The sequence below is a fragment of the Blastocystis sp. subtype 4 genome (assembly GCF_000743755.1).
Source record: "Blastocystis sp. subtype 4 strain WR1 chromosome Unknown seqid_0007, whole genome shotgun sequence".
NCBI classification, from domain to species: Eukaryota; class Bigyra; order Opalinata; family Blastocystidae; genus Blastocystis; species Blastocystis sp. subtype 4.
The window spans coordinates 41,092-67,945 of NW_014569540.1; the positions used below are offsets into that span (position 1 = coordinate 41,092).

At 39.9% G+C, this 26,854-nt stretch overlaps 13 protein-coding genes across 13 annotated transcripts; 8 read left to right on the forward strand and 5 right to left on the reverse strand.

Moving 5' to 3' along the window:
- Positions 1-14: 14 nt before the first annotated feature.
- JH06_0074 (MPSK protein kinase) lies at positions 15-2,150 on the reverse strand (the record flags this gene model as incomplete). The annotated part of the gene is made up of 12 exons (XM_014674499.1): positions 15-304; positions 336-408; positions 439-754; positions 781-954; positions 1,024-1,132; positions 1,163-1,571; positions 1,604-1,641; positions 1,672-1,752; positions 1,785-1,838; positions 1,871-1,945; positions 1,980-2,063; positions 2,099-2,150. 12 exons carry the CDS (start codon positions 2,148-2,150, stop codon positions 15-17), a joined length of 1,755 nt encoding a protein of 584 aa, XP_014529985.1.
- Positions 2,151-3,097: 947 nt separating this feature from the next.
- Positions 3,098-4,654, forward strand: JH06_0075 (hypothetical protein; the record flags this gene model as incomplete). Its single annotated transcript, XM_014674500.1, has 1 exon — positions 3,098-4,654. The coding sequence occupies one exon, from the start codon at positions 3,098-3,100 to the stop codon at positions 4,652-4,654; it is 1,557 nt and encodes a 518-aa protein (XP_014529986.1).
- A 175-nt stretch (positions 4,655-4,829) lies between these two features.
- On the forward strand, positions 4,830-6,368 carry JH06_0076 (beta-hexosaminidase 1; the record flags this gene model as incomplete). Its single annotated transcript, XM_014674501.1, has 1 exon — positions 4,830-6,368. The coding sequence occupies one exon, from the start codon at positions 4,830-4,832 to the stop codon at positions 6,366-6,368; it is 1,539 nt and encodes a 512-aa protein (XP_014529987.1).
- A 20-nt stretch (positions 6,369-6,388) lies between these two features.
- Positions 6,389-8,811, reverse strand: JH06_0077 (histone deacetylase; the record flags this gene model as incomplete). The annotated part of the gene is made up of 6 exons (XM_014674502.1): positions 6,389-7,080; positions 7,112-7,428; positions 7,455-7,864; positions 7,894-8,091; positions 8,122-8,452; positions 8,483-8,811. 6 exons carry the CDS (start codon positions 8,809-8,811, stop codon positions 6,389-6,391), a joined length of 2,277 nt encoding a protein of 758 aa, XP_014529988.1.
- Positions 8,812-10,164: 1,353 nt separating this feature from the next.
- On the reverse strand, positions 10,165-10,989 carry JH06_0078 (hypothetical protein; the record flags this gene model as incomplete). The annotated part of the gene is made up of 2 exons (XM_014674503.1): positions 10,165-10,409; positions 10,440-10,989. The coding sequence occupies 2 exons, from the start codon at positions 10,987-10,989 to the stop codon at positions 10,165-10,167; spliced, it is 795 nt and encodes a 264-aa protein (XP_014529989.1).
- A 161-nt stretch (positions 10,990-11,150) lies between these two features.
- JH06_0079 (deoxycytidylate deaminase) lies at positions 11,151-11,768 on the reverse strand (the record flags this gene model as incomplete). Its single annotated transcript, XM_014674504.1, has 5 exons — positions 11,151-11,348; positions 11,378-11,564; positions 11,596-11,620; positions 11,657-11,723; positions 11,751-11,768. The coding sequence occupies 5 exons, from the start codon at positions 11,766-11,768 to the stop codon at positions 11,151-11,153; spliced, it is 495 nt and encodes a 164-aa protein (XP_014529990.1).
- A 3,917-nt stretch (positions 11,769-15,685) lies between these two features.
- JH06_0080 (hypothetical protein) lies at positions 15,686-19,875 on the forward strand (the record flags this gene model as incomplete). The annotated part of the gene is given in 23 exon segments (XM_014674505.1): positions 15,686-15,709; positions 15,729-15,804; positions 15,839-15,947; positions 15,980-16,059; positions 16,090-16,165; positions 16,195-16,303; positions 16,333-16,674; positions 16,704-16,805; positions 16,835-16,900; positions 16,931-16,984; positions 17,015-17,073; positions 17,102-17,177; positions 17,209-17,289; positions 17,321-17,567; positions 17,597-17,750; positions 17,783-17,962; positions 17,992-18,094; positions 18,126-18,353; positions 18,384-18,483; positions 18,514-19,094; positions 19,125-19,361; positions 19,390-19,573; positions 19,604-19,875. 23 exon segments carry the CDS (start codon positions 15,686-15,688, stop codon positions 19,873-19,875), a joined length of 3,540 nt encoding a protein of 1,179 aa, XP_014529991.1.
- A 148-nt stretch (positions 19,876-20,023) lies between these two features.
- JH06_0081 (hypothetical protein) lies at positions 20,024-20,756 on the forward strand (the record flags this gene model as incomplete). The annotated part of the gene is given in 5 exon segments (XM_014674506.1): positions 20,024-20,059; positions 20,090-20,115; positions 20,146-20,442; positions 20,474-20,660; positions 20,676-20,756. The coding sequence occupies 5 exon segments, from the start codon at positions 20,024-20,026 to the stop codon at positions 20,754-20,756; spliced, it is 627 nt and encodes a 208-aa protein (XP_014529992.1).
- A 21-nt stretch (positions 20,757-20,777) lies between these two features.
- Positions 20,778-21,651, forward strand: JH06_0082 (hypothetical protein; the record flags this gene model as incomplete). The annotated part of the gene is made up of 5 exons (XM_014674507.1): positions 20,778-21,014; positions 21,046-21,111; positions 21,142-21,392; positions 21,423-21,484; positions 21,515-21,651. The coding sequence occupies 5 exons, from the start codon at positions 20,778-20,780 to the stop codon at positions 21,649-21,651; spliced, it is 753 nt and encodes a 250-aa protein (XP_014529993.1).
- A 43-nt stretch (positions 21,652-21,694) lies between these two features.
- Positions 21,695-23,058, reverse strand: JH06_0083 (Peptidase M24 domain-containing protein; the record flags this gene model as incomplete). The annotated part of the gene is made up of 10 exons (XM_014674508.1): positions 21,695-21,715; positions 21,745-21,861; positions 21,890-21,991; positions 22,022-22,067; positions 22,096-22,182; positions 22,212-22,381; positions 22,413-22,567; positions 22,597-22,715; positions 22,745-22,957; positions 22,988-23,058. The coding sequence occupies 10 exons, from the start codon at positions 23,056-23,058 to the stop codon at positions 21,695-21,697; spliced, it is 1,101 nt and encodes a 366-aa protein (XP_014529994.1).
- A 706-nt stretch (positions 23,059-23,764) lies between these two features.
- JH06_0084 (hypothetical protein) lies at positions 23,765-24,830 on the forward strand (the record flags this gene model as incomplete). The annotated part of the gene is made up of 4 exons (XM_014674509.1): positions 23,765-23,810; positions 23,867-24,027; positions 24,057-24,588; positions 24,619-24,830. 4 exons carry the CDS (start codon positions 23,765-23,767, stop codon positions 24,828-24,830), a joined length of 951 nt encoding a protein of 316 aa, XP_014529995.1.
- Positions 24,831-24,845: 15 nt separating this feature from the next.
- JH06_0085 (hypothetical protein) lies at positions 24,846-25,191 on the forward strand (the record flags this gene model as incomplete). Its single annotated transcript, XM_014674510.1, has 3 exons — positions 24,846-24,906; positions 24,936-25,013; positions 25,040-25,191. 3 exons carry the CDS (start codon positions 24,846-24,848, stop codon positions 25,189-25,191), a joined length of 291 nt encoding a protein of 96 aa, XP_014529996.1.
- Positions 25,192-25,753: 562 nt separating this feature from the next.
- JH06_0086 (HAD hydrolase) lies at positions 25,754-26,806 on the forward strand (the record flags this gene model as incomplete). The annotated part of the gene is made up of 6 exons (XM_014674511.1): positions 25,754-25,829; positions 25,862-25,894; positions 25,938-26,063; positions 26,095-26,259; positions 26,292-26,543; positions 26,574-26,806. 6 exons carry the CDS (start codon positions 25,754-25,756, stop codon positions 26,804-26,806), a joined length of 885 nt encoding a protein of 294 aa, XP_014529997.1.
- Positions 26,807-26,854: the final 48 nt, after the last annotated feature.

A 26,854-nucleotide genomic window follows, 5' to 3' on the forward strand; every position in this document is an offset into this window, starting at 1 on the left:
GTGTCAGAAACACATTAATATTGTTCTTCATTAGGACATCTCTTCAACAACAACTGGGTCTTCTCAATACAATCATCAATCGTAATTCGTTCTTCAATATTCACACGCAACATAAACCGAATGAATTTGCAGAAAGGATTAGAGAAGGTACAACAATGATACGTGTTAAGCTTGGGGAAGCTGAACTTTCCATCTAGAATAGCCAGCTTCATAATACCCTCCACAGGAGACTCAAAAGGACACGTTCCAAACGCCATAGCATATAGAGTACAACCTAAGGCCCAGATATCAACACCTCCATCAACTGTTCAGTAATACATAATCAATAAGCCTACGATTCATTCCAGGACGAGGATCATAGAGTTCAGGAGCCCGATATGCAGCACTGCAGTGTTTCTCAGCATCTTCCTAGTCCTCATACCTCTACCAAACTCTCACTTTGATATTGGATGCATCACGACGATCCCTCACAGGAACATCGAGAACAGATACAGAACCGAAGTCGATCAGGATTGCCTTCTCATTCTTCCCTGTTCCTTGAAGCATGATATTATGTGGCTTGATGTCACGATGAACTAGACCCTTATCGTGGAGTACCTTCACAGCTTGACATGTCTGAAGGAAGATACGAAGACAACGAGCCTCCGTAAAGGGCCATACACGAATGGAATCATTATTGAAACGTTCAATCTCATCCCAAACACTTCCTTGAGAATAGAAAGGAGTAAGAAGAAGATATTGATCAGGCCCAGATCTAATAAATAAGTCACAGTCAAATACCCAAACTCTTGATGTTGCTTACCATAACCAAGAGAAGGCATAATATTAGGATGTTTCAACATCTTCAATAACTTTAATTCTCGCTCGATTTCCTTGACTGTATCAGGTGTACTTGCATTCATAACTTTCAGAGCGTATTCTCTGCTTTCAGCATCAGCTACCAAATACACAATGCTGAAGCCTCCTTCAGCAACACGCTTCTACAAATAAGTTCATTTATTCATCCATTCTTTTGCTGTATACGTCTTTCCGTCGATTGTAAAATGCAAATTCAAAGCATATTCCTCATTAATTAGTGAAGCAAAACCAGACCATAGTGACGTACCAAGATTGCGAACAGTATTAGCTCCCTCTAAATATCATTCTATTCTCTCTAATATACTCTTTACACCTTCGTGAACCGAATTACTTATATGAATATTCAACATACTTCCAATGTCATCTAAGAATTGATCAATGCCTTCTTTCTTCTTCGGTGTTGCCGTTGTATTCGAGTTCTGCTCTTCCCATTCATCAGCTTCTCCAGCATTATCGTCCCAGAAAGAGCCAGCTTCTTCTTGAACTGGCTTCCTGGTGGATTGCTGAGGTACAGTATCAAACTCACTAAAGGCTGAATCGACGTGTTTTCGCACATGAGGCTTGGGCGCTTCGGTGCCAAGGCCCAGGAAGTCATCATCATTTCCAGTAACTTCAGTAGCGACAGCATCATAGGATTCTTCTTCTTCCTCGACTTGGTGTTGACGACGAGAACTGCGTCCACGACCCTTGGTAGAGCGAATGGCAAAAGCATCCTAGAAATGAGAACATTGATTCAGTTTCGAACTGGCATTGGCTCCACTTTTCTTCGATGACCTGTTTTACCTACGACTCACTCTTCAAGGATTATTGTACGAGGATGGATCATAGTAATTGGTGACGAGGAGTGGGGCTGTTGCTGGGGTGTTTCTTCTGAAGGCGCCTGGTCCCAGTCATCTACAACAATCATCCCACGAAATAAGTGCAACCATGCTGAGCAGGAGCAGATTTTGGAGTTAAGAAATCGTCATCCCAGTCATCCACTACAAATAAGACTCCATAACAACAAATGTACCTTTTGAAGCAGATTTAGATGCATTCGACCTAGCAGGCTCTGCATTTTCTCCCCAATCATCATCCCAGTCATCGACTATGGATAATTCTCAAATGACACACACAAGTACTTTTGGAAGAACGAGAGATAGATGGCTGCTTTTTTACGGTCTGTGAAGGAAAAGTATCATCATCCTCCGACCAAGTATCGACTGCTAGGAAGGATGAGACAAACCATCAAGAAAAGTACTCTTCTTCTTTGTTTCCTCGTCTGACCATCCACCAGTCCAGTCGTCATCCATTTTTAACAATCGCTACAAAATTGAAGGAGACACTCAGATTATCTAGTATTGGGGATCCCACATACTGAATTTCGATAATACCTCAGATTACTGTTTGATTAGAGAGAAAGGTAGTAACAAAGGAATACTTAATATTGGTGATATGGCATCATAGATACTGAGAGGAAGGCTTTTATCCCATTTCATTGAGTATTCATTCTATGTAGATTCTGCCTGTTAATACACATAATTACCTTCATAACGAATGTACCACAAATTGTAAATGTACCTCATGTACTCTTCTCTTTCCTGTTCTATTATAGATTCAATGTTATTGTGCACATTTTGAATATAGCCATCAATGGAGGTACAGCGATTTGGATGCTCATTACTGTGGGTACGAAGTGGATGTCTGAACTTATGACTCTTCCTGATATATGGTTTGTTGTATGATTGTTTCATTTGTTTGAGTTGTAGTTACGCGTTTTGATGTTGCTCTTGGATTGTTTGAGCTCGTCCATAATACTGTATTCTATACAAAATCTCAAAGATAGATTGTAGGGTTCTTTACATCTCTACTTTCCAGATTTGTACAACTACTCCAATATCTATTTTTCATCTTTAGTGTTCTTTTGTTTAGCGTATTTGGAATGTCCTTTTCATCATTACAGGCTGAGGAGGCTTCCTTACCCATCGTAAGGAATTATTTGTCCCTTATCTTGGTTTATCAATTCGGTGAATTCGCTGTCGCATTTCTTGTATTTGTAACATGGATAATCGCTATCATGGAATGGATTCTGGACTGCGGAACTAACAACGAAACTACTCTTGCCAGTCCTGAAGAAGCCCAGTTTTTCTCTGTGTCTGGCTTGGAATCACAGGCTCCTGTGTTCTCCTTCAGCATTGGTGCAATAGATGTGAGTGATACAAGGAATGAGTCACTCCAGTGAGGGTCTGATACTTGATTGATGCATAGATATGAGGCTGCTGATCTCATTCCCGAGAATATGGATGAATTACACCAATCGAGATCCCACATCATGGCTGAAAATCCGATCATGGAAGAGCAATCTTTCAACGCGACAACCACAACTCAGCCTTCAATGCATTCACGGATAGTAACTCAGACATCTTCGTCAAGTCAACGAAACCATCCAGCCATCTTAAGTGAGGTTCTTACAGAAGTGGTTCTCGATGATGAGGAATCCAAGAATCCGAGGGAATCCACTATCTTTGATAGATCAATGATCTCTCTGTACTCGGTGAATCCTCCTGGTGATAGAGACATCCCTGAGTCTTCTCAGAACCCTTCTCTATCTACACTGCTGATCAATCAACCTCCTTTTCCTCTCTTTCCGCAGGTACATCCAACATCAGAAGTATCGAATTACCCACTGATGCAAAACAGACAAGAAAGTAGTGATCATACTCTACTACCTACGAGGGTGACGTCTGATGTCCCTGTTACGATTCCGACTTCTTCACTGTCTTCCCAGACTTCGCAACCTCCTTCATCAATCCTTCAAGGCTCCTTCACCACTCTTCTTAACAGAATGCCTAGTTTGACTTCTGAGCCTCCACCAATAACTGCTACAGTCTCTAACATTTCGGGTTTGACCAATCCTATCCCCTGGGCTCCAGATATGGTTTCTGTCATTCCATCGTCTCCTAGCCATCTTTTGGAACATTCTACTTCAGTCTTTCCTTCCTTTCCTACTGAAAGAACGGATGAAACAATCAAATGGATGGTTGAGATGCTTTCACTTCAGCCAGTCGAGACTGTACAAGATACGAATGATAATCGAAATCCAAATGACACTTCGGAACAATTAGAGACTGATACTAACCTTTTTCCGTTTATGAATGTTGTTTCACGAGTTTCCAAACGTGACATTGGTCCAACTTCCGATCCATCCTTAGATACTTCTCAACAACCTCTTGACAAACCAGATCCAGAGTCGGGTTTTGCAATGTCTGAAACGGCCTTAATGCCTGTTTCGGCACATATTCCTGAACCAAGCCATTTATCTGTCTCAGAATCAACATTGGTAGTAATCAATCAGTTGACTCAAGAACTGGAATCGGAGTTACTACCGAAGTCCATTACAGAGACAGCATCTAATGACGTCTCACCACCTATCAATGAACCTGGATTGGACTCAGTTCATGAACCTTTGCTTAATTCCTCTTCAAAGTTAGAATCCGATCCAGATCAGGACGGTAAGAAGGATTCTATCTCTCCGGTACAGCCCGCTGGTACTTGTGAGGATCGTCAAGAGAGGAGTGGCTCTGCAGATTCAGAAGATAAAAGAGAGCAAGTACAACAAATTAAGGAACCCTTTCCATCAGAAACAGTGTCTCACTTTGAAGCCATTTCAACTACACGAATGTGTGAGTGCTGTGGAAAGAGAGAAGCCAGAATGAAAGTAATGCCCTGTGAGAACGAATTATGTTTATTATGTGTGGCAACAGGACCACGTTGTCCTGCTTGTGGAGCAATTATCGAGATCGTTACTTCTCTATGAGTTGTCGACTGCAATATGTTTGTTGACTCATACGTCGATTCTACCAGAGGGGGTATCGAAACACAATTCGATGATAAAACGCTTGTGATTTGTCGCTAAATCATAGAAATTCCCGTTATAATGACCGTTTTGTTGGATATGATATGTGTGTTTCCGCACTTTTTCTTTAATAAGTATGCGATCTTTTGTTTTCTTGGCCGCTCTGCTTGTTCTTGTGTCCTGCACTGATATGCCATACATCTGGCCCCTCCCTAAGGACTATTCCTATGGAGAGAAAACTGTGACGGTAGATGCCCAGCATTTCCGCTTTATCACTTCGAAACAGTCCAACGAACTGATCGAGGCTTTCCACAGATACATGGATGTGATTTTCTACAAGAAATCTGCCCTTGTCGAGGAGGGAGTCCGCAGTGCCCGAATCGAGGTGGAAGAGGGAAAAGTTGAACTCCAGCTGGATACTGATGAGTCTTACACCCTTGTGATTCCTGATGATGGTTCGGAGATTACCATTAAGGCGAATAATCCTTTCGGAGCTATGCATGGAATTGAGACTCTTTCTCAGCTCATTGTTTTCGATCCCGTTTCCATGACCTATGTGATTAAGAACGCCCCTTGGAAGATTGATGATGCTCCTCGTTTCAAGCATCGTGGAATTTTGATGGATACTTCTCGTCACTTTGAGTCGCTTCCTTCCATTAAGAAGTTGATCGATTCTATGACCTATGCTAAGTTGAATGTTCTCCACTGGCACATTACCGATTCCCAGTCCAATCCTGCCCAGTCCCTGGCTTTCCCCAAGTGGTGGGAGGGTTCATATACTCCTATGGAGAGATACACGACCATGGATCTTGAGGAGATTGTTGAGTATGCTCGCATGCGTGGTATTCGTGTGATTCCTGAGATGGATGTGCCTGGACATGAGGCTTCTTGGTGCGCTGGATATCCTGAGGTGTGTCCTCGTGAGGATTGTCATGAGCCTCTGGATCCTACTTCCGATATGACTTGGGAGTTGATTAATGGAGTGTTGAGTGAATGGTCTGGAAATGAGAAGAGAAAGGGAATCTTCTTTGATGATTTCTACCATATGGGAGGTGATGAAGTGGATACTAGTTGCTGGAAGAGTACTCAGCGAATTGTGGATTGGATGAAGGAGAACAACTTCACTGATCATGATACCTACAAGTACTTCGTAAAGAAGGTCCATGAGTTTGTGAATCAGAAGCAACGTAATGGAATCTACTGGGAGGAGGTCTGGAACAACTTCGGAACTGACTTGGATAGAAGCACTGTCATTCAGACTTGGTTGAGCAAGAAGACTATGAAGAGCGTTGTGCAGAATGGTTACAGAGTGATTATCTCCGATCCTGTTGTTTATCTGGATCATTTGGATCAGACCTGGGCTGACTTGTACAAGGATGAGCCTTTTGAGTTCACTGATGTGCCTGAAGAACAGGCTTTGGTGTTGGGAGGTGAAGCTTGCATGTGGGCTGAGACTGTTGATGTCTCTGATCTGTACAACACTGTGTGGCCTCGTGCTGGAGCTTTTGCTGAGAGATACTGGTCTCCTCGTGAGGTCAACAATGTGGATGCTGCTCATGACAGAATGATGTATTTCCGCTGCTTGTTGAACCAGAGAGGTGTTCCTGCTGCTCCTACTAACAATGCTAAGGGTAGAAGTGCTCCTCCAAATCCTGGTAGCTGTTATGCTCAATAAGATATCATTTTGAGTGTTTGTTAACAAACAATGCATTCCTTCTTTTGTTTCTTTCGCATTTCCTCCTCTTCTCTCTTCAACTGTGCTTCCAGAGCAACATAATCTACCTTCTTATGTTGACGTTTCCTTCCTCCTTCATTAGCTAGAGGGTCAACAATCTTATCCACTTCTCCAGCCTCAATCTCAGGCATATCATAGTTCACCAAATCTTCACTGCCATCCTCCTCCAATTGAGGTGTTTCCGTTGCTGGAGTGGACTCAACAGGAGACGTCGGTTTCTCAGTTGGCACAAGAGGATTTGGAGTTACTTCCTCTTCCTCACTCATCGCATCAAAGTCAAAGGATCCTTCCTCACTCATTTTCTCATCCATCTCTTGTTCAGGTTCCATCACACTCATCACAGTCTCTCCTTTCGCAGCAGCATCTTCTTCATATCCCTTCTTTTCTATCTCACTTTCCATCTTCCATATCTCAGGATCACACTCTTCATAATGATGACTACACAAAGCTTCCACATGAGCTAATACACTCTGCGCCAGAGGGGAAGCACAGCCTCCCAACACATCATATCCTCCTTCCAATACACTCACAATTCGTCCTCCACACACCGTATTGGCGATCTTCACAATCTCTCCTGTTGCCCATGCGAAATCACTCTCACTCAATCCTCCGAATCCGTTGTTCAGAATATCACTCGCATGACCATCAAAACCTACAGATGAACATAGAAATCCAACACAAACCTGCAGAAATGAAGATCAAATCTGGATGAAACTCTAACAGACGAGGAAGAATATTGGATCGGAATTGTTCTCTCCAGAAATATGCATATTTTCCTTGTTCTTTTGTAACGTAAACATCCACGATTTCTGGTTTTGTGAATGGAACTCCCGTTTCTGCTTCTGCCACATAATTCACCTTATTTTGAGTATTTCCAGAACCGGGGTAAAAATAGTCAGTATTATTGGCAAGCTTTCCATATCCATGGACACTAGCAAAGAACACGTTTTCTCCATCCTTTTCATCCTTCCAGGGTTTATAGACATAGTTTGAAAACCTACTGTGAATCAATCACCAAATGCTCACTTCAGTGTCATATTCTGTAATACTGTCGTGGAGTCATGTTCAATAGGACAAAGATGCTGTATGCAATCTTCTGTACCATTTCCGTGGTGAATATCGAAATCGATAATTGCGATACGATTGAAATTCGGATATGTAGCCCGTGCATATGCTGCCGCAATAGCTACGTTATTGAATAAACAGAATCCCTGCGAGACATTGCTGTTGTTTGGATTGTTCACAGATCCACTGATTCCGATGTGGTGACCTGGAGGACGAATACAGCAGAAAACAGAAGAAGGTCCAGATTCTGTAGTAGCATTGGCAATCCGATCCACTGCTGTAAGAACAGTTTGTACAGCACGTCGTGCTTGAATTAGTGAATCAGCTGATACGACTGTATCAATGTCAAGATTGTTAAATCCTGAAACAGTCTACAATTATGGCATTCCATAAATCATACCTTTTTCGTGCATGCTTTCATAATCTTCATCACATAGTTGAAATCATGCACACGTAATACTGAACTCAAGGAAGCTAATTTGGATTCCATCTCCATCTCCACTCGTTCCTTTAGACTTCGGTTCAACAGACATCCTCCTAGCTCTTCTGATACAAGGACTCTGCAACGTTGAACTTGCTCTGGGGGAAGAACCTTCTCCTAATCATCATTGTCATTCTGATATCTCACAGAGCGAGGAGGAGGATAGGAACAGGTCTGATGTTGTGTAAATGGATCTGTGACCAACACTAGAGGTTTCTTTGTCTGATGAGGGAATCCAGAACAACTCTTTTCTCGCTTTTCTTCCATCACTCGTTTCCAAATATCAATAGGAATTCGGCCAAATTGATCTGCAGCACGTACATCTAACTCAGGACTATGATATCGGATCAGCAGTTGATACACTTCAAGAGCGTCCGACTCGAGACTCACATGAAGAGCATTCTGTTGCTTATGATTCTGAATAGATGCTAGTTGAGGATATGTATCCATCAGAAAAGAAACAACATCAGCACTATTTCTATTCATCAACTCCAATGAAATCGTTAACCCTTTGCATGCGGAGAGAAGAATCGAATTGCCATCACCATCAACTGACTCGAGAAGTGCGGGCCATTCTTCTAGAATAGGACCTAGAATCTGAATCATATTATACGAAGCAGAGATATGTGCAATTGTTCTTCCCAAACGATCCTTCATTGTCTCCATATTGTCTGGAATGACTAACATCTTCAACACATCGAAGAGATTATCTTCAAACACATTCTTTGTAGCTGCAACAAGAAGTAAAAAGATAGAATAGGGAATTCCTTCAGTCTTAAGAGTGAGTTTTACTTCATTCTCCAAGCAGACACGGATTGTATCCAAATTTCCTCTCATAATCGCTATATGAAGCGGTGTAAATCCAAGATTGTCCTCCTGATCCAAACTAAGTTGAACTTCCTTTGATTTACCATAACTCTACTATTCATACCTTTGGATTATATTCTCTTTTATTATTCTTCTGGATCTCTTCCTTTAGAAGTTGGAATTCGTCTCTTTGAGCCAAATCATGAAAACGGAAGGGAATAGGAATATAAACTTCTTCATCTTCTTCACTATCCTCCGAAAGAGTATTTAGGTTTTCTAGATCGTTCAGAGACATGAAACAAGAATTGAAATAGAAAAGAAAAAGTTGGAGGAGAGGGGCATCGATCCCCTTACCTCTCGCATGCTAAGCGAGCGCTCTACCATCTGAGCTACACCCCCGACACGGACTTTCTCCGATGATAACTATATGAGCGTTTGTAACCTTAATCCACCCATATTGATTATGTCATTCGTCATAAACAAACAGACAAAAATAATAAAAGGGAGGATTAAAGATCAAGAAGGACTGGCTGTGAGTTGACATGATGCATCATAAAGTTCTCTTCACGACATACTTCAATATTTGATTCATATCGATTAAGGATTTTAACCCAATTGTTGTCTTCACTGAAAAGAAGAACAAAAACACATCGCTCCTCCGTAAATGTCATCCGTTCAATCGAGTAGATCACAGAAGGGAATTCTGCAGTTACTTTCTTAAGAATGATTGACATCAATGGCAAATTCTCAAAACTCATCCCAAAAGAAGAACGGGAATAAGAAACACATACTCGAGATTCCATATGTGTCTCATACAGCTTCTTTCTTGCTTCTTCTCCGAGTTCGAACATCTTCTTCAAAATCGTTCTAATCCTCAATCTCTCATTCTATTCGTACTGGTCTACATTTTCTCGAGACTGCCAACTCAAATGTCCCTCGGTCCAGGACTCCATAGACTTGACATCGGCAACTCGCTGTAACATTCCATCGAGGAAGGAGATACAGGTACAGAGAGAGCGAATATCTTTCACCGCATTCGTGTTGAAAAAAGTCATACAAACTTGTCTGGAATCATTGTGATCATCATAATCTGTTTCCTTTGTTTCGATAGAGAAAAATATAGTTGGATAAAACCGATTTACTACATAGAGACCTGGGAGAGCATTGAGCGAGTCACGAGGATCTAGAATGAAGGCAACTGCTCATTTTGACCTCGATTGTGGTTGATCAATGTCCATGTTACTGTAACTTGGACTGTATTGCGATTGAATGAATCGACCATCCGAAACACCAGATCACTTTTGGCTGCCTTCATCTGCAACTTCATAGCAGCATCAAGGAGCTTGGATTCGTTATCATTAAGCAAACTAGTTCTCACGGAAATCAGGATATAATCGTGTGACGATTTACCGAGTTCATCTCAAGACGATGTGTGATGTAATTGCGAAGCGAGTCAGCAAACTTCTGACCGCCTTCAACAACTACGATCGATTCTACTGCAAGTTTATTACCTAAATCTCCCGAGTTATTCGCATCTGTACTGAAAAAGGATGGAAGAGTTGAGTCACCAGCTTCTGGGTTATCTAACATCTGGAGATTCAACTGGGTTAACCAGTCACTGTGTTGAACTAGAATAAAGACTACAATCACATTCTTACTCCCAGGTATTTCCGTCGAATAATACGAATAAGCAGGTGCTTGCTGCTCTGGAATAGGACTTGGGATTGATGGAAGCGGAGCTGGCTGAACTTGATGGTAGTCAATTGGAGGAGACAAATTAGTAGGATTCACAGAACCTGGATCAATTCTTGGCATAGTTTCGGGCCGAAAAGGTATAGTAGAGGGAAAAGAAGGACGCGGATCCACATTTGGGACAGTCTTGCGTTTCGTCTGTCTCACTTTGTATACTTTGCAATGCACATGTGGTGGAGGCTTCTGACAGTTGCAAACACAACAACAGATTCCCAAACAACGAGGACATTTGAAATCCATGTCCTCTGTACTTGCCTTTATCTTGAACTTCTTATACAGCTGTTGCAAACAAAAGATACGTTTGCAGTAAGCACAACGCACTCTTCCCTTTCGCTGACCACATTGGGCTTTTCCACAGAGATGACATGTTCGAGTTAACCCAGAGTCTTCCATATCATCAGTATTCTCACCATGAGTCTCGCGAGATGGAAACCCTCCAGGTGGAGATGGTGCCATACTACTCTGCACATTACAAGATATGGATCAATAATCAAACCATGAACTATTACGATAATTTTTCAAGTCTTTTGAATCAAACCAAAAGTTACTACGTTTCTACGATACGAAGAACTCTGACTTCTTGACTATAATGGGCCAGATAGAACAAACAATCCTAACTATGCAATATGAATGACAATATCACTTCTCTTTCCTGTATACTCTGTGTATTTGACTCCAGCCATATCAAACATTCTTCTAGCTGCAATAGACATATTCGAGTCGTGGTATTTATCTCCTAGATAGATTACTTCGGTAATCCCCGATTGAATGATCATCTTGGTACAATTGTTACAAGGGAACAGAGAAACATACAACTAAGCTGATAACTAAAGAGGGAGTCTACTTTGCACCCACGAGCATTTGCAGTATTGATGTTAAGAATTGCATTCATTTCGGCATGACACACATACATGTACTTGGTATCTAATTCATTCTGTGCATCTCGGCCCCAAGGTAGAGCATCATCGCTACAACCACGAGGAAAACCATTGTAGCCTATTCCCACAATTTGATTTTCACTGTTTACAATACTAGAAGTAAGTATATCTAGATTTGAACTACCATGCACCCACTTGTGTATTAGGATCTATTGATTAGACGTACTCCTCGATTTGACCTTTACTGCGCATTGCACTGAGACATGCTAGTCCCATGAAATACTCATCCCAGCTGATATAGTCTTTCCGTTTCTACAATTGACCAGAAGTTAATCCGACTACTGTAGATACAGTCATCTTTCTCGGACTTGGAGCAGGTGTATTTCGACAGAACTCATCAGCCAATTGTTTCGCTCGTCTATATCCATAAGTCACCACAATAATATGCTACTCAAATTGATCACGCAACTGTTCCGGAACCTCGGTTTCCTTGAATGAGTGATCTCGGTAACTCAGAAAGGCATTCTTATTTGGAAGCAAGCGCCTATTACATGAATTCCATATTCCTCACTCACTTTATATTCAGCTCCAAGAACTGGACTACAACACTCTTATCAGTAGGATCACTGGATGTTCCTTTCTCCGAGAGGTTCTCTTGATTGCTAATATGCTGACTGGGAGTAACCTAGTCATCACGATGGTAACATACTCTAACAGTTGCAGGCCACCATGGATAATCGTCTACTTTGACCCAATAGACGTCTACTGATGTGAGACTGGACATGAGAAAATGATTAATCAATGTGTGTAAAACAAACCCTTGCACTGCCTAACAATCATAAAAAGAGTCTATTTCAGAATGAGGATAAACAGAAGAACATGAATCACAATGATGTAGAATCCCACAAGTTTCTGTACATCCTGGGGAAGCCTCATGAAACTACGTCGTAGTCTATTGTACACTCTCCTAGCTTTCACATCCATGGGTTCTTTTTGCTACTTCTCAGTATCACTCCTCATTCTCACATTTCCAATCAAGGATAATTCTTCTTCTGATTCATTCTCAGACTCGATTTCACGTAATGTACTTCGGTTCACTTGACGCATATTCACAGATCTACAATCAAATCCCATCTCATATCATACACTTGATCCATACTCATTCGATTCTTCTGTTCCAAATTATCTACCTTCTTCTGTAATTCCAGATTCAGACCCGAAATTCGCATATACTTCTTCTCAGCTCCACTTAACAGAACTTTCAAATTCTCATTTGCCTCTCTCAAAGCGTTCATTTCAGCAGTTTCTGTCTCCTTCTTCGTTTCGGATGCCTTGGCCAGTTTGGCTTCCAATTCTTCTTGATTCTTTCGGTTTTGTTCTTCCAAACTCTCCAATTTTGCTTTTGCATCTCCATATCTCGACTCCAGAACAGATAGGTTGCTGCGGAGCGACATTAGATCTGAATCCTTAGCATCCAATTCTGTCTGAAGCTGTGGTAGCAGAGCGATTTGATCCTGTTGTTCGTGTCTATATCAGAATCAGAAGACACACTTACATTGTCTGTTGAAGGGACTCAATCTGACTAGTGAGTTCTTGGATCTGCTGTTGCGATTGTTGGGAGATAGCAGACTATTCATCAGATTGTTCCATCAAAAGCAACATGACTCAATTGATCCTGGAGACTCTGAATCATGGTATTTGCTTCCTTTAAATCCTTATCATATTTAGTTTTCACCAGAAGGAATTTACGTTTACGATTCTCATCCTATTCATCATAGACTTCTTTCACTCTCACCTCTTCCTTCATTGCATTGCACACTTCTTGTTGTTCTTCTAACTGAAGGCGTAATTTCTCTGTCTCCTCAATAATTCTCTGTTTGGCTTGGACCTGCTCCTGGAGCTATCCATTATCCTTCATTCTCAGTACTACTTCCTTCACCAATTGGTCTTGTTTCTCCATTTTCTCATGTAACTCACTCACTTCACTTTCCTTTGCTCCACCAATCTCCTTTGCTTCCTTTGCCTCTGCTTCCTTCTTTGCTAATGTCTCACGGAGCGAAGCCGCTTCTCTTTCCTTTTCTTCTGCACTTGCCTTTAAAGCCTCACAACTTTCCTGTCCTCGAGTAACCAGGTCACGCAACTCACCTTCCATTCTCTTGTGTCTCTCCACTTCTTCTTGAAGTTCATCTCGTGTTTTCTCAGCCTGTGTGGCTCTTTGCAGTGTCTCATCTTGCGATCTCTTCAATACAGACTGTTGATGAATGAGTTCATCATTCTCGGCTCTAGTGGCTTCTAATTCACGATGAATGCTAGCCAATTCGATTGTCAAGTGTTGATTCTCATCCTCTTTCTTATTTAAAAGTGCGTTACATTCAGCAACCGTAGAACTCTTTGCTTGAAGAACACGGGAATCACAATCTTCTTTTAACTCTTCAAGTTCAGCTCTTATTGCTTCTTTTGACTGTGATAATGAATTGATTTGCTCTTGAAGAGTAGTTGTTTGAGAACGATACGATTCTGCTTCGTGAAGGGCTTTGGAGAGAGAAGACGAGAGTTCTCCATTCTCATCATTGAGGTGTTGGATTGCTAAGCGCAACTGTTGCATTTCTTGTTCTTGTTCTGACTTCTCTTGACTGGTTGAAGAGAGAGTTTGGAGTTGATTCTGGAGTTCTTCCTTCTCCTTCTGGAATTGGTTCTGAAGTTCCTCTTTCTCCTTCTGCAGCTGGTTCTGGAGTTCTTCCTTCTCCTTCTGAAACTGACTCTGAAGAGTTTCCTTTTCTTCCTTTGCACTTTGTAACTGTTTCTGCAACTCTTCTATGTCGTTCTTGAATTCAGTTTGAAGAGTTTCCTTTTCTTCCTTCTCCTTTAGCAGTTCAGTTTGAAGTGCTTCCTTCTCTTCCTTAAGCTGATTCTGTAAATCTTCTTTTTCTTCCTTTGCATCTGTCTGGAGCCGATCCTGAAGCTCCTTCTCCTTTTCAAGCTGATTTGCCAACTCTTCTCTCTCCTTCTCCAGCTCCTCCTTCTCTATCTGTAACTGTCTCTGAAGTTCCTCCTTCTCCTTATCTAACTCTTCTCTCTCTCTTTGCAACTGATTTTCCAATTCTTCCTTCTCCTTCTCCAACTGGGTTTGAAGTCTTTTGTTCTCTTCCTCCACAGTTGCACATCGCATCTGCAGTTCGTTCTTCTCTTTCTCTAACTGGCTGTGCAGTTCCTTCCTTTCATCTGATGCTCCCTCTTCCAATTGCTTTGCCAGTTCACCACATCGCGTCTCAGCAGCTGTTAGAGCCACATTCACTTCCTCATTCACCGCTTGCAGTTTCTCATACTCTTTACGAGATGCAGATAATTGCTCCTGGAAGGATTTCTTCTCATTTTCAAGCGAAAGTTTTAATTCCTCTCGTTCATTCTGCAATTGATTTGTCTCTGATTCTAATGCATCATTACGAGTTGTCGCTTCGTTTAGAAGACCTTTCACAGCCTCCAATTGTTCCTGCAATTGAGCCACGAGAGAACCGTCAGCATTAGGACTTTGTCGTAGTGAAGCCAACTATAACATCACGAAATCATGAAAATATTACTTCCTGATCCTTTACCTTCATTTCCTCTTGAAGCTTCTCAAATTCATGCTTCATTGCGTTGGCCTTTGTAATAATACTGCTGGCTTTCTCTAGTTTTGCTTTATACTGCTGAATCTATTGGTCATCGAATTGACTAGGAATAACCTTCTCATATGCAGCTTTCCGATCTAAACAATAACTACAATAGAACAAATACTACCTTTTTGAATAGATACATTATCAGCTTTCAATTGTTCGTTTTCAGTTAGTAGTGTAGCTTTATCGTCTTTTTTCAAGCTCTCTAGTTCTTCTTTTAGCTTGTTCATCTTTCAATGATATCTCTTATTCAAATACTACTTGAGTCTCATATTCATGATTTTGGAGAGCCAAGCGTCGAATCTCATCGGACTTCATCGATATTGCTTCATCTCGTTGCTGAAGCTCCAACTGTAACTCTTGAAGACGAGTCACATCACTATTTCCAGCAGTTGAAAGATTATCCGTTCTGGTAGAAGGAGCAACTTCCTCATCTGATAGTCCTATACGTAAATCAGATCCGATAATACAGTACCAAGATCATCATCCATCTGGAATGCTCCTCCATTAGTCTCCATTTCGTCATTTTCGCCAGAATTATCACCCCATGAAAAGTGCGAAAACATAGTTTTCTTTGTATTCGAGAAAGAATACTGTTTGACTTGTCACTTTTTCGTTTCTATGGAGAAGAATGTTCGTTACTTGGTTTGTCTGATTAGAGTAGAATCTGTCATGGTTGAAGTCGGGTTCCAGTTACAAAACGACTTATAAACGAGAAAGACCGGTTATTTCTGAGGACTGTAGGATGTAGAAGGAGAAGACAATCACCTATAGCAATAACTGTAGAGAGTGATTTGAACACAGAAGTAAATAAGGTGGATCGTGATTATATTCATGAACACGAAAGCAGTATTCTACAGACTCAAGCTATTTTGAGTCATCCGTAGGCGATGTGTTAGAGAATTGATTTTGAAGTAATAAAGTATCTTCTCACAGTAGTCACTCGGTTAAGAAAGAGAAACCACAATCTCCTTCTCCACTTCCAGATGATAACAGTTCAAGTTGTGTTTTCTTTTGACTTTTAGCATTATTCTTTTTGGATAATCGTGGAGACCGTGATAATCTTGTTATTGATAGCACCTATAGTGGTGATATTCCTTTGTAAGTGTCTTCTTGTTTGATAATTGTAGTTTCAAAAAGTCAAGAACAATCTTGGGTTTTGAACACTTATCAGCTGGTGATAAAGCCTCTCTTCGTCGTAATCGCCGAACAGGCAAGTTAAATCGTTATTTTCAAGATGTATTTTTCATTTATTTCTTCTCAAATAGTCTCGGATCTCTGATGTATCTATCATTCAGCGCAACTTTGCATATGATCGTATTCGTTTAGATAATCGGGCTCGTGGCATTGGAGTCGATTACCTTGATGACAGTCGTGCAAAGTTAACTCCTGAGCTACAACTGGAATATGGAGATTGTAACAGCATTCCATTTATTCCTCTCCCGTCAGATCAGGGAGCTGGTACAATCTCACGTCTGGAATTGCGAGAGGAACGAATTCGTCGTTGCATGGAACGTGTTGACATGGAGCCTGAGAACATCCGTTCGTGGATTCATTACATTGCGATTTATGATGAAGCTGCAGAAGAGGCTGAAAGTAAGAAGGAACGAGTAGGTTCGAGATGAAAGTTGACATGAAGATGAGTATGTTAGAAATGGAATATCAACTATTATCAGATGCTTTAAAGAAGATTCCAAATGATTCAAGACTGTTAAATGCCAGACTACATGTACTGATGCGGGTATGTCAGATGCGATTGATCAAGTGTAGCTGAAATCAGGAGAAGAATTATTAACAGAGCAGAAAACACTTCTAGATCAAGGAATCGAAGATGGAGTGAAGAATGAAGGATGAATTCATTATTAGAGCTTTCTCATCGGATTTATCAAAAGTCAGTTATCCACTCTGACGAATTTCTCTGTTAGTTCTGCTATTTCATCTAATCTCTAGTATGCCTCCTGTCTGGAGGTATTTCACTCCATTCTTCAGAAAATGAATACACACTATTAGTAGTGATATACTGAGATTATCATGTAGCTCATTATTACGAAGTGGAGTATCGGAATTAGATGTAGCTGATTATCAACGATCTCAATTATCTGTGATTTATCTTGTATTTGAGAGAGAGTGGCTATGAATATTAGTTTGCTTGTATTGAACGAATGCGAGGAGGGTTTCAGCGAGGTTTGCAATTATTGCGACTTCTTTTGGAATTCAACTTAAACGTATAATTCATTGGAAATCGTTTATGTCAAGGCCCCATCACTCACAAGAGGCAAGACCTTAGCATACAAACGTCAACTCTTTCAATCCTACTATATTGCTCACGGAGATTCTCTACTTGGTGCAGATTCATATGAGTCTTGGTCTGATTGGACCCAGGCCACACTACGTAAGATGGGAAAGACAACAGAAGCTTCAGAAGATCGGAGTTCATACATTCTGATGAATTCAGCACAAGAAGCATTGAAGATGTTAGATGGGAGTCATGATAGTGTGACGTGTTTGTAAAGGTTTGGATGATTATGGTAGACGAAGACATGCCTTCTCTTACTCCATGGCCTTGTCATGAACCTACTAAGAAAGAATTGGCTGATCTCGATGAGCAGGAAAAAATGGAAGAGAATCAACTCATGACAGAGAATGTAGATAGTGAATACAAAATGGTATATTCCCGTGTTCATGGGTTAGTGTTTCATATTGGGATTGATTATACAGTTATCGAATTCCTATGCCTGTCAAGGATTCCGAACAGGATTATTATGCACGCATTCTCAAGGCTGTTAAAGAAGTGGGAGTAAGAATTAGAGAATTGAATCAGAGTAAGGAAGTGAAAGAAACAACACAGAAACGAAATGTGAAAGTTCAACGCATTAGTTCGGATGATCCCTTCGTCAAGTATTGGTACTGTTCTAATTTTCCTGTAGTTGGCTACATGAAGAAGATTTTGAGGAACTAATGGCTTCGTTTGAGGAAGATCCGGATTCAGTCGTGTTTTCTGATATTGAACCCTTTCTAATCAACTTAACTGTTCATTTCTGAATATATATTTCATTTCTAGCCCACAATCTACGAAGATTTGTTTTTCGTGTTACTTCAGTATTTGGGAGTTACATTGAGAACAAAAACGTTTCCTTTATATAAACGAGTTCATGAAATGACTGTAACAGAAGATGAGGGTTCTTTATCATTATTGAATCCCCAGTATGATTTGTTGTCAGAATTTGACGATATTTTGCCGATCATAGTTACTCCTGCAGTTTTCAAGGATGAACGTCGTCAACATTTGGTAGATCCATCGTAAAATGATTATAGATAGATTCGGAACATATTCTGTTGGATCATCAATCATCATAGTGATTCATCAATCACACTCATTCTTGCTCATGAAGTATTTGAAGTTATATTAGCCAAATACAGTATATGAAAGATTCATTGATGATTATTAGAGGTTTCATCTTCACTAATTGATGCTGCCCTCCAATTGAGTAAGTGTTATTTGCAGTTACCCTCCCATCGGAATGCAATCCCACTCTTCCTTTCTTATATTGATAATAGTATTCGTTGTTCCCATATCCAAGAGGCTCTACGGATTGCTCGAGGTACCCTTCAGCTATTAGAGCGATTAGATACTGCTTCACAACGATATCGACCTTGTGTCGTCATTCGACTCATCCATTGTCTTCTCCTCCAGAGCGAAGTTAAGAGACATGTTACTATGGAAGGGAACTCTGAGACACTCTCACTATGGCCTACAGAAGCAGTTTCCAGCATTCAACAGGAGATTCTTCAAGGTATGCAAACGAATGATGAGGCACAACTGGATCGAAAACTCCTCTTTCTTCTAAAGACAGAGAGTAATGCCTTACGAGAGACAGAGTACCAGGAGGGTGATAGTTGGTTCTCTGTGTATTTCGCTGTGGCTCAGCTACATATGCTGAAGGCCTACCTCACACAATCTGTGGAAGGTCTTTTGAAGTCATCGCAATTAGTCTTTTCGTTATTGCAACCCTCTGGTGAGGAATATTATGTGAGGAATGGTAAATGGGTTGATGAATAGCCTGTGAACTATCTTGTATTAAAGCTACATTCATATAAGTTATCTCTATTATACAATCATTCGCTTCTACTCTTCACAGATACTAGATCATTCTTCACTCCAGCAATTACACAATCGCTCCTAATGCCAAAGTCTATTTTGCACAAAGAGATTGTTACAGCATTGCGGGACTGTCATGAGCATATCCCCTTCTTAGTATTGCTTAGCAAACATGATAATCAGAACATCTTTGCAGGAGTACGATTTTATTTCCCCTTTCATGTAGCCATTACAACAATACTTCAGCAATTATCTTAAAGGAATGGAGAATCCCTTCATTCTCCCTGAAAACAAACCACCTGAGATGGTTGTCATTACATTTGTATACATGCTTACTATGATTCTGCTTCATAAACAGACCTATTTGAATACTGAGAAAGGACATCTTCCAGGAACATTCTTTGTTCGATGTAGAATTGTGATTTTTATTTTATTTCTAGCATTATTTGATCGGCTATTAAAGATTCCGTATCTTAGCAACAGTCCTATTCTTTGGAGAAGCTATATCTGTTATGAGTTTAATTGTGGTCACTATTATAATGCTAAACACCTTTTTTATAGCGCTATTAACAACTGTCCCTACTCGAAGAGTTTATGGTTGGATTGTATTAGAATCTTGCGACCAGTGATGAAGAATGAGGAGATTGTTAATGTCATCGGGTACTGCCAGACAAAAGATATACTGATTCATGAACAGTTGAAAGGTGAATGAGTCTAGTTGTTTCTTACTCTATCATCGATTTTCTAACACTCTAACGATTTTACAATGTCTTGAAGTCCACACTATCAAGTTGAAAAAGAATACTAATTGTCCAATCAGATTGTTCCCAAAATCCTCATCTTTCCTACCAGAATATTATATGGCTGAGACCGTGGCCTCCACTGATTCCACTCTTGTATGAATAGTTACGACATTTAATCCACAGAAAACTGGTCTTCTGGAATCACCAGGGTTATGCAGAACTGGATCGATAATTCATAGGACATATATAACTACCAAATATTCCGAATTCAAGACGTCTGATATTCGTCATTTGTTGTCGTTTCTTCGATGGACAAACTTGCTAACGTCTTTCGTCGTCTGTACTTTCACCATTCTCACATCTATTTCCTATCTATTGAATTTTAATATCAGTACATTCCTATTATCAGCTTACTGCTGTCTCTTTTCTGGGATTCTCTTTCTTTTTGAGTTGCATACAAAAAGAATCAACAACCGATTTAAAGCTGAATATGGTTTCTTGTTCACTTATATTGGTCGATCAGTTTTCATCTTGTTGTAGGGCTAGATGGTGATAGTAAGGTTTTAGTTTGTCGACACTCCTATTCTCGATTCCTACATTCGTTCAAAAGATATTTGGTCTTGTGGTTCTAGGAATCTCTGTCATGAACTTGTTTGTCATTGTTGTTCATCCTGCCTTCCGAAGACACGAAATATCCCTCTTAGATGATCCTTCTATTACTTATACAGCTGGTGAGAGTGTAAGTGTGATGGATGTTGGTAATGGATAGGAACTGAAGAATATCGTGGTAAACAATCCCGACATAGCTCAAAAGGTTATTACAGAAGCTGCAAAGTTGACTACAGCCTGAAGTGTTTGTTAGTAATCAAACATGCAGAGTGGGAAGGGTGCGTTCGCTCTTCCAAAATACTATGGAACGAATATCAATTTTGAACGAGAACCCCTGAACGCGTTAGAGTACTTGGTGAGTGTTCGGAATGAAGCTTCTCAAATACCTGATATCGTTACTGTTGAAATTGAAGTAAGTCTCTGGATAGGTAATTATATGGAGACTCCTCCATCAAACACTCATTCTCAAGATAATCTCTCTGATGTTGCTGAATATGATGTCTAATATCATAAGAATTGATAATCGATAGGTACGAGAATGGTATTCTAAGGCCTGGGAGAAAATGGTACTTGATGATTTTCAAAGATTAAGAAATGTACTAATGGATTCTAGATATGATAAATAGATGGTTCGTGATAAAAGGAAGGATACATCTGGAATCAATGAAGTGTCACTGCCTCATATTAATGACGAATCTGGATGGGAGTACTATTGTTTTCCGAAACGAGAATCAACTCCCATGGAGACTATCGATCCAATGGACTGGAATTGTCGGAAACCAGACTTAAATGAACTCATTGCGATGGACTATATAACTACAAACGCTCTTTTTAACTACCACTATGAATGGCTTCTCTTTGATGAGTTGCCTCTTACGTAAGGAAGAAATCGTGTTATAATGTACAGAAAAGGTGTATTTTACTGGTTCTATACACTTCTTGTGTTAATCGATACTCCCATCAACGGCCGTATTTGAGAGTATGGAGGTTGATATATAGAGATTGAAAGTGATATTCGAGGCTTATACAAATATATAGTGAACAAGCGAAAGGAATGGACAGGGCCAATCGATTTCCTTTCTTACATGGATCTTCTTCTAGTGATAACAGGCACTTATTTTCATCAAAGCAAATGAAATGTTTGTTTTAAGAGTACATTTTCCACAAACAGTGCAACCGCTAAAGAAGATTATTAGGAATCTATCTTATCACTCCTCCATCTCCCATACACGTGGTGAGTCTTTTGTTAACACATCTACTGTCTTTGAATCCACATACAGGAATGTATCCTCAATTCGAACACCAAAATGACGTAATTCCTCAGGAATTTCATCATCACCATCAAACTACATGAAACACTCAATTAATCCCTACGTAGAGACCAGGTTCGATACAGAAGGCTACACCTGGAGTCAGTGGAGTACTGTAACCAACGGTAGGAGTATCATTGTTATCCAGACCAATGTAGTGACAACTCTACACAGGATCATGAATCAATGTTCTTACATAATGAGGGAAGTATTTGAAATAGAGCTTCTGTTCCACGATTGTTCTATGTCACAGATTAAATCTTCACCTACTCAACACTACTGGATTTCATAACTCCAATTTCCTTTAATAGTTTTGATAACTCTCTCACAATGGTTAAATGGACATCTTGAAGAGAACTACAGTAACAATCATCTACAAATCCAACCAAGTCTCTTGGGATTTGATCATCTGCAAACAGGATTCATACACTTCATTAACACCTAAATAGATATCGGCACGAGCCTTGGTCCCAGACTTCATTTCTCCAGCAAATACAACTCGAGCCATATCACTATTGTATCCATTCATGAGAACACCACAATCGATTAAAATGTTCTAACCATCATTTAGATAAAGAAAAAAGAACATCACCAGGATTAATGATACAATCGTTACAGGAGTACTGAACATATTGAGAATTACTACCTCCTGCAATTTGAGTTGGAAAAGCAACAGACTGAGCTCCTCGTAACTTAACATTATACTCAAACGCTGTACTGAGCCGATTCTCGATTCCAATTACTAGAATAAGAGAAAAATAGAATAAAAACATGGAATAGAAGATAGTTCGTTGAAAGCGCTGGTACAGATGCTGGCAGAATAGCGGAGCTGTTTCTGTTCGTTAAGAGATTTAATCCATCGGATTCGATCCAGCTCTGGAATCAAAGGACTATAATAAGAAAGAGAAGGAATCATTACGAAACAGTCAGCCCTTCAAGTCCTTTCAGTACAGAAGTCACTTCTTTGTTAATAGAACTGTCAGCAGTCGTATATGTATAAATAGATTTTGCGTCTCCTATGACGGATGGAAGGACAGATTCAATAGTAGATATATCATATGTCTCTGTAATTCCAAAATATAGTTTCGCATCTTCTGGATATAGATGTGGAGTGACATACCCAACACGACCACTATGAATCAATCCATAGCTTTAAAAATACTCTGGCTTATCCTTCATAAATAAACAGCGTCGAACTTCATTCCGCTGCAGTTTCTGAAGGACAAGAAGCATATTCGGTTGGTCGATTCCACAAAGATAGTGAAAACTGGAATTTTGCTTATATTCATATGGAATACTCCAGGACTGATATTTCAGGGAAGAGGAACTGATGAGAGCAACACTTCCCACAGGCAGGCGCGAAAGCAGAAACAATTGTCGATCCTCATATCTGGAGATCAAGAAAACAAAAAGTAATCACTCATTAAGAGAAATACCTGGTGTCAGATCATCTCCATCAATTAAATGAGGATGAGTTTGGTGGATAGGCTACATAATAATATGAATATATGGCTCCCTTACCTGTCCTATATGACGAGATCCCGAAACATATCGGCAAAAGACACTTCTAGATAGGGAGACTTTAGAATAAATGGAGTTAAATAAGGCTGTACATGTAGAAAGTCCGCGTATCAACATAGGGAGGAGATATTGGATTCAAAGACTAATGACGAAATTGATAGAAAAACTGTCATGTAAAAATCCAAAAACTGTTTTGATTCAGAGGATGATGTCCCCCTATGGAAGGACACTTCTCAGGGGATTTATTTCCGATTCATTAGCTCGTCTGAACGATTCCGAGCATTGCTGTATGATGAGCTTTCCGGTGTTACTCTAGGTTTATGTGGGATGTTACTGTTTGAAAGATATATTTCAAATTGTTGTTTGTCCTTTGTCTGCTCGAATTGTGTCAAATTAGTTTGAATGTGATTATTTACTTATGGAAAGAATGAGAGATGTGTTGGGTGTCAGTTTTCAAATGGGCAGTATTATCGAGATGATGTTACTATTGATACTCACTGTTATGAGTAGATATTGGTAGACCGGATTCTAGAGACGGTAAGCGAATACAGTTCATCCCAATCCGTTGATGCTGGGTCTATTGGTGCTGATGATACTGTAAGATTGTCTGTTGTTTTTAATAATCAGTTGTACCGTCGTTTCGTTCTCTTCTGTCTCAAGATTGCAAATCTGAATACTGCAGTATTCTCTTATATAGTCTTCTATTCTAGTGTCTCACTAATCTCCTGTCGTTTGTTAATTGTATTGAAAGAAAATCCTTTCGAGAAATGATTGCAGAGGATAATGAGTGGAATGAGTCTGGATCCTATCTTCAATTGATGCAGTTCATTATTCAAAAACAGACTAAGGTTGCTGATTCTACATTCTTGTTGAATTCTTCTCTTGTTACAATGACCACTGCTGTATCACTCCATTCTCTCAAAGATGCCACTGGAGATGGAATTCTATTGAATCAGCAGGGAGACATCTATCGAGGTGCTGTTTGTGAAGGAGTTCCATCAGGAAAAGGAATTCTTATGTATGCAAATGGTTGTAGTCTTCATGGTATTTGGGAGCATGGAAAGTTGATTGGAAATGGTGAGTATCATTACAATGAGGATGTTTGGATTCCTCGAATTGGAGATGAAGTGTATATGGATTCATCACTGTATTTGAGATCCGAAGTCTATCCGAATGACAGGCAGTTGTTTGATACACAGAAGGGTGTATTTCCTTTTGCATTTGAAGAATCGAGTCAATTAAGTAATGAGAACGAAATAGTATGAGAAATAGAATTAAGTCATCATGATGTGCAATTTCTAGAGACATTTCTCAGTAATCCAATCTTTCTGGAACATCTCTTTCCAATCCAGTGTAAATTGCATACTTTGGTTCTGATTCCTCCTTCTTCTACAGGTGAATTATCGACAGTGTTACTTCTATTATCATCCATTCCATCCTTACGCAATCTTACTATTACAAGTATGAAGAACACATCCTATTGAACAACAGATGCTGAAATGGAGACATTGTCGATTCCTGCGGACTCCTTAAAACAGATTACAACCCTTCGCATTGAAAGTATTTCAAGCTCAAATCTGAGACAATAGATTCGGAGACAGTTCGTGAACTCCAAGTCAATCAATTTGCACTCTCTTCCATTTTGAAACTGGTGTTGAAAGGTTTCAGTTGTTCTTTTCATTCAATATATTAGATTTGTGTCATCTTCAATACATTGATTTGAGTTTCAATTCATTGTCCACAGGAGACTGCCGCTATCCTTATAATGGTAATCATGTTTCATCGAATATCAAACAGTATAAGAAATTATTTAAATCCCTCTCATTGCAGAGTATGTGTTTGTAGTTCGTCTTATCACAGATCTACCTTCGTTATCATCTCTACTAATGGATAATGGTACGTGTATGGAATTTTCGAGTTTTTCCCTTTCCTCGTTACCACAATTAACAGATTGCATTATTGGAAGTGATGAAACTGATTATGATTCATATTCATTCTATTGCTGTAGAGATTTTGCGATTACCGATCTCCCTTCATTGCAGACCTTGGAATTGGGATCGTATTCCTTTTATTCAGCACATTCCTTTACATTGAGTAACCTTCCTTCACTCATATCATTATCAATTAATAACTTTGCATTCTCTAAATTGACCTCGTTTGTGTTATCAGGACTTGAGAACCTTGCATCCCTGTCCATAGGTAATTCTTCTATGAACTCCATTCATAAACTCATATTCAAAGGTACTGGATGAATGGATGATGACAGATAGATCTTCATTCTCTTGAACATTTGACAATTGGTTCAGAATCCTTCCGAAATGCTAAAGAAGTGACATTTGAGAATCTAGAGCGTTTACAGACGTTGTTAATAGGGGATGGCTCATTTCAAAAAACAGTGAACTTGTCCATGAGCAATCTATTGAATTTACTCTCCTTATCACTGGGAACTCGGTGTTTGAAGAAGACGACGGCGACTCTGTATTGTGGGATATTGTTCGATCCCTTTGATTTTTAGGTGTATCTGATGTGATAAAGACGATTCTGTCGAGTGTATCCTCTGTTCATATTCTTTGGTATTGTTTGTTGAAAAGGCTGCAGTTGTATGGATGAGGATATGATCCCACATATTTCCAAGTTGCCTACTAACCGGATCCAAAACATCCTGAAACCGATCAAAGGAGTCATATTTGATGTGGATGGAACTCTCACCGTTCCAGGTACGGGCTGATGTAAAGACCTTATAAATAGGGTTGATCAACTACAAGAGAATCCACGAAAAAGCAAACATTCCTATTGGTGAGGATATTGTACCGTATATTCGATCTCATTACTCTGGAGAAGAGTATCAACGGGCTATGAAGATTGTGGAAGAGGAGGAGTTATTAGGGCAAAAGAATGTTCAGTTACAACCAGGTATTTCTAGCGAAGAACATCTTAGAAGATAGGAGCCGACGAACTGATTCACCTATTGAACTGTCTAGGGATTCGTGTTGCTCTTTTGACTCGTAATAGTCAAAGATGTCTGGAAAATACTCTCTGTCTCTTTACATCCAAAATCGACCTAGCTTATAGTCGTGATATTCAACCGTCGAAACCAAACGTCGACCCATTTGTTCGTATTGGGAATGAATGGAGCGTTCCTTGCGAATCTCTGTTACTGGCAGGAGATCATTTGGATGATTTCATTGCTGCCCTAGGTAATTATGCGGCTTTTGTGTGATATGTAGCATTGTCTTCACGTTCTTGTTATGTACGACCTCATTATGACACTTCGAATCCGGCAACTTCTCACAAACCACAGCTGGTTCATAATAATGCCTTGTCTCTAGCGAATTGTCAACAGTGTCCACCGTATATTATGGAATATAAGCGTACTCACAACTACTATGTTCCAGATCTTGTTGTTGACAGTATCAGTGAGCTCTGTCAAGCCTGGTACAATGTTTCTCAATCTCTCTAACGTTTTGTTTGTTGGAATTCTGTTAATCAGCATCTAGAAGAAGTTATA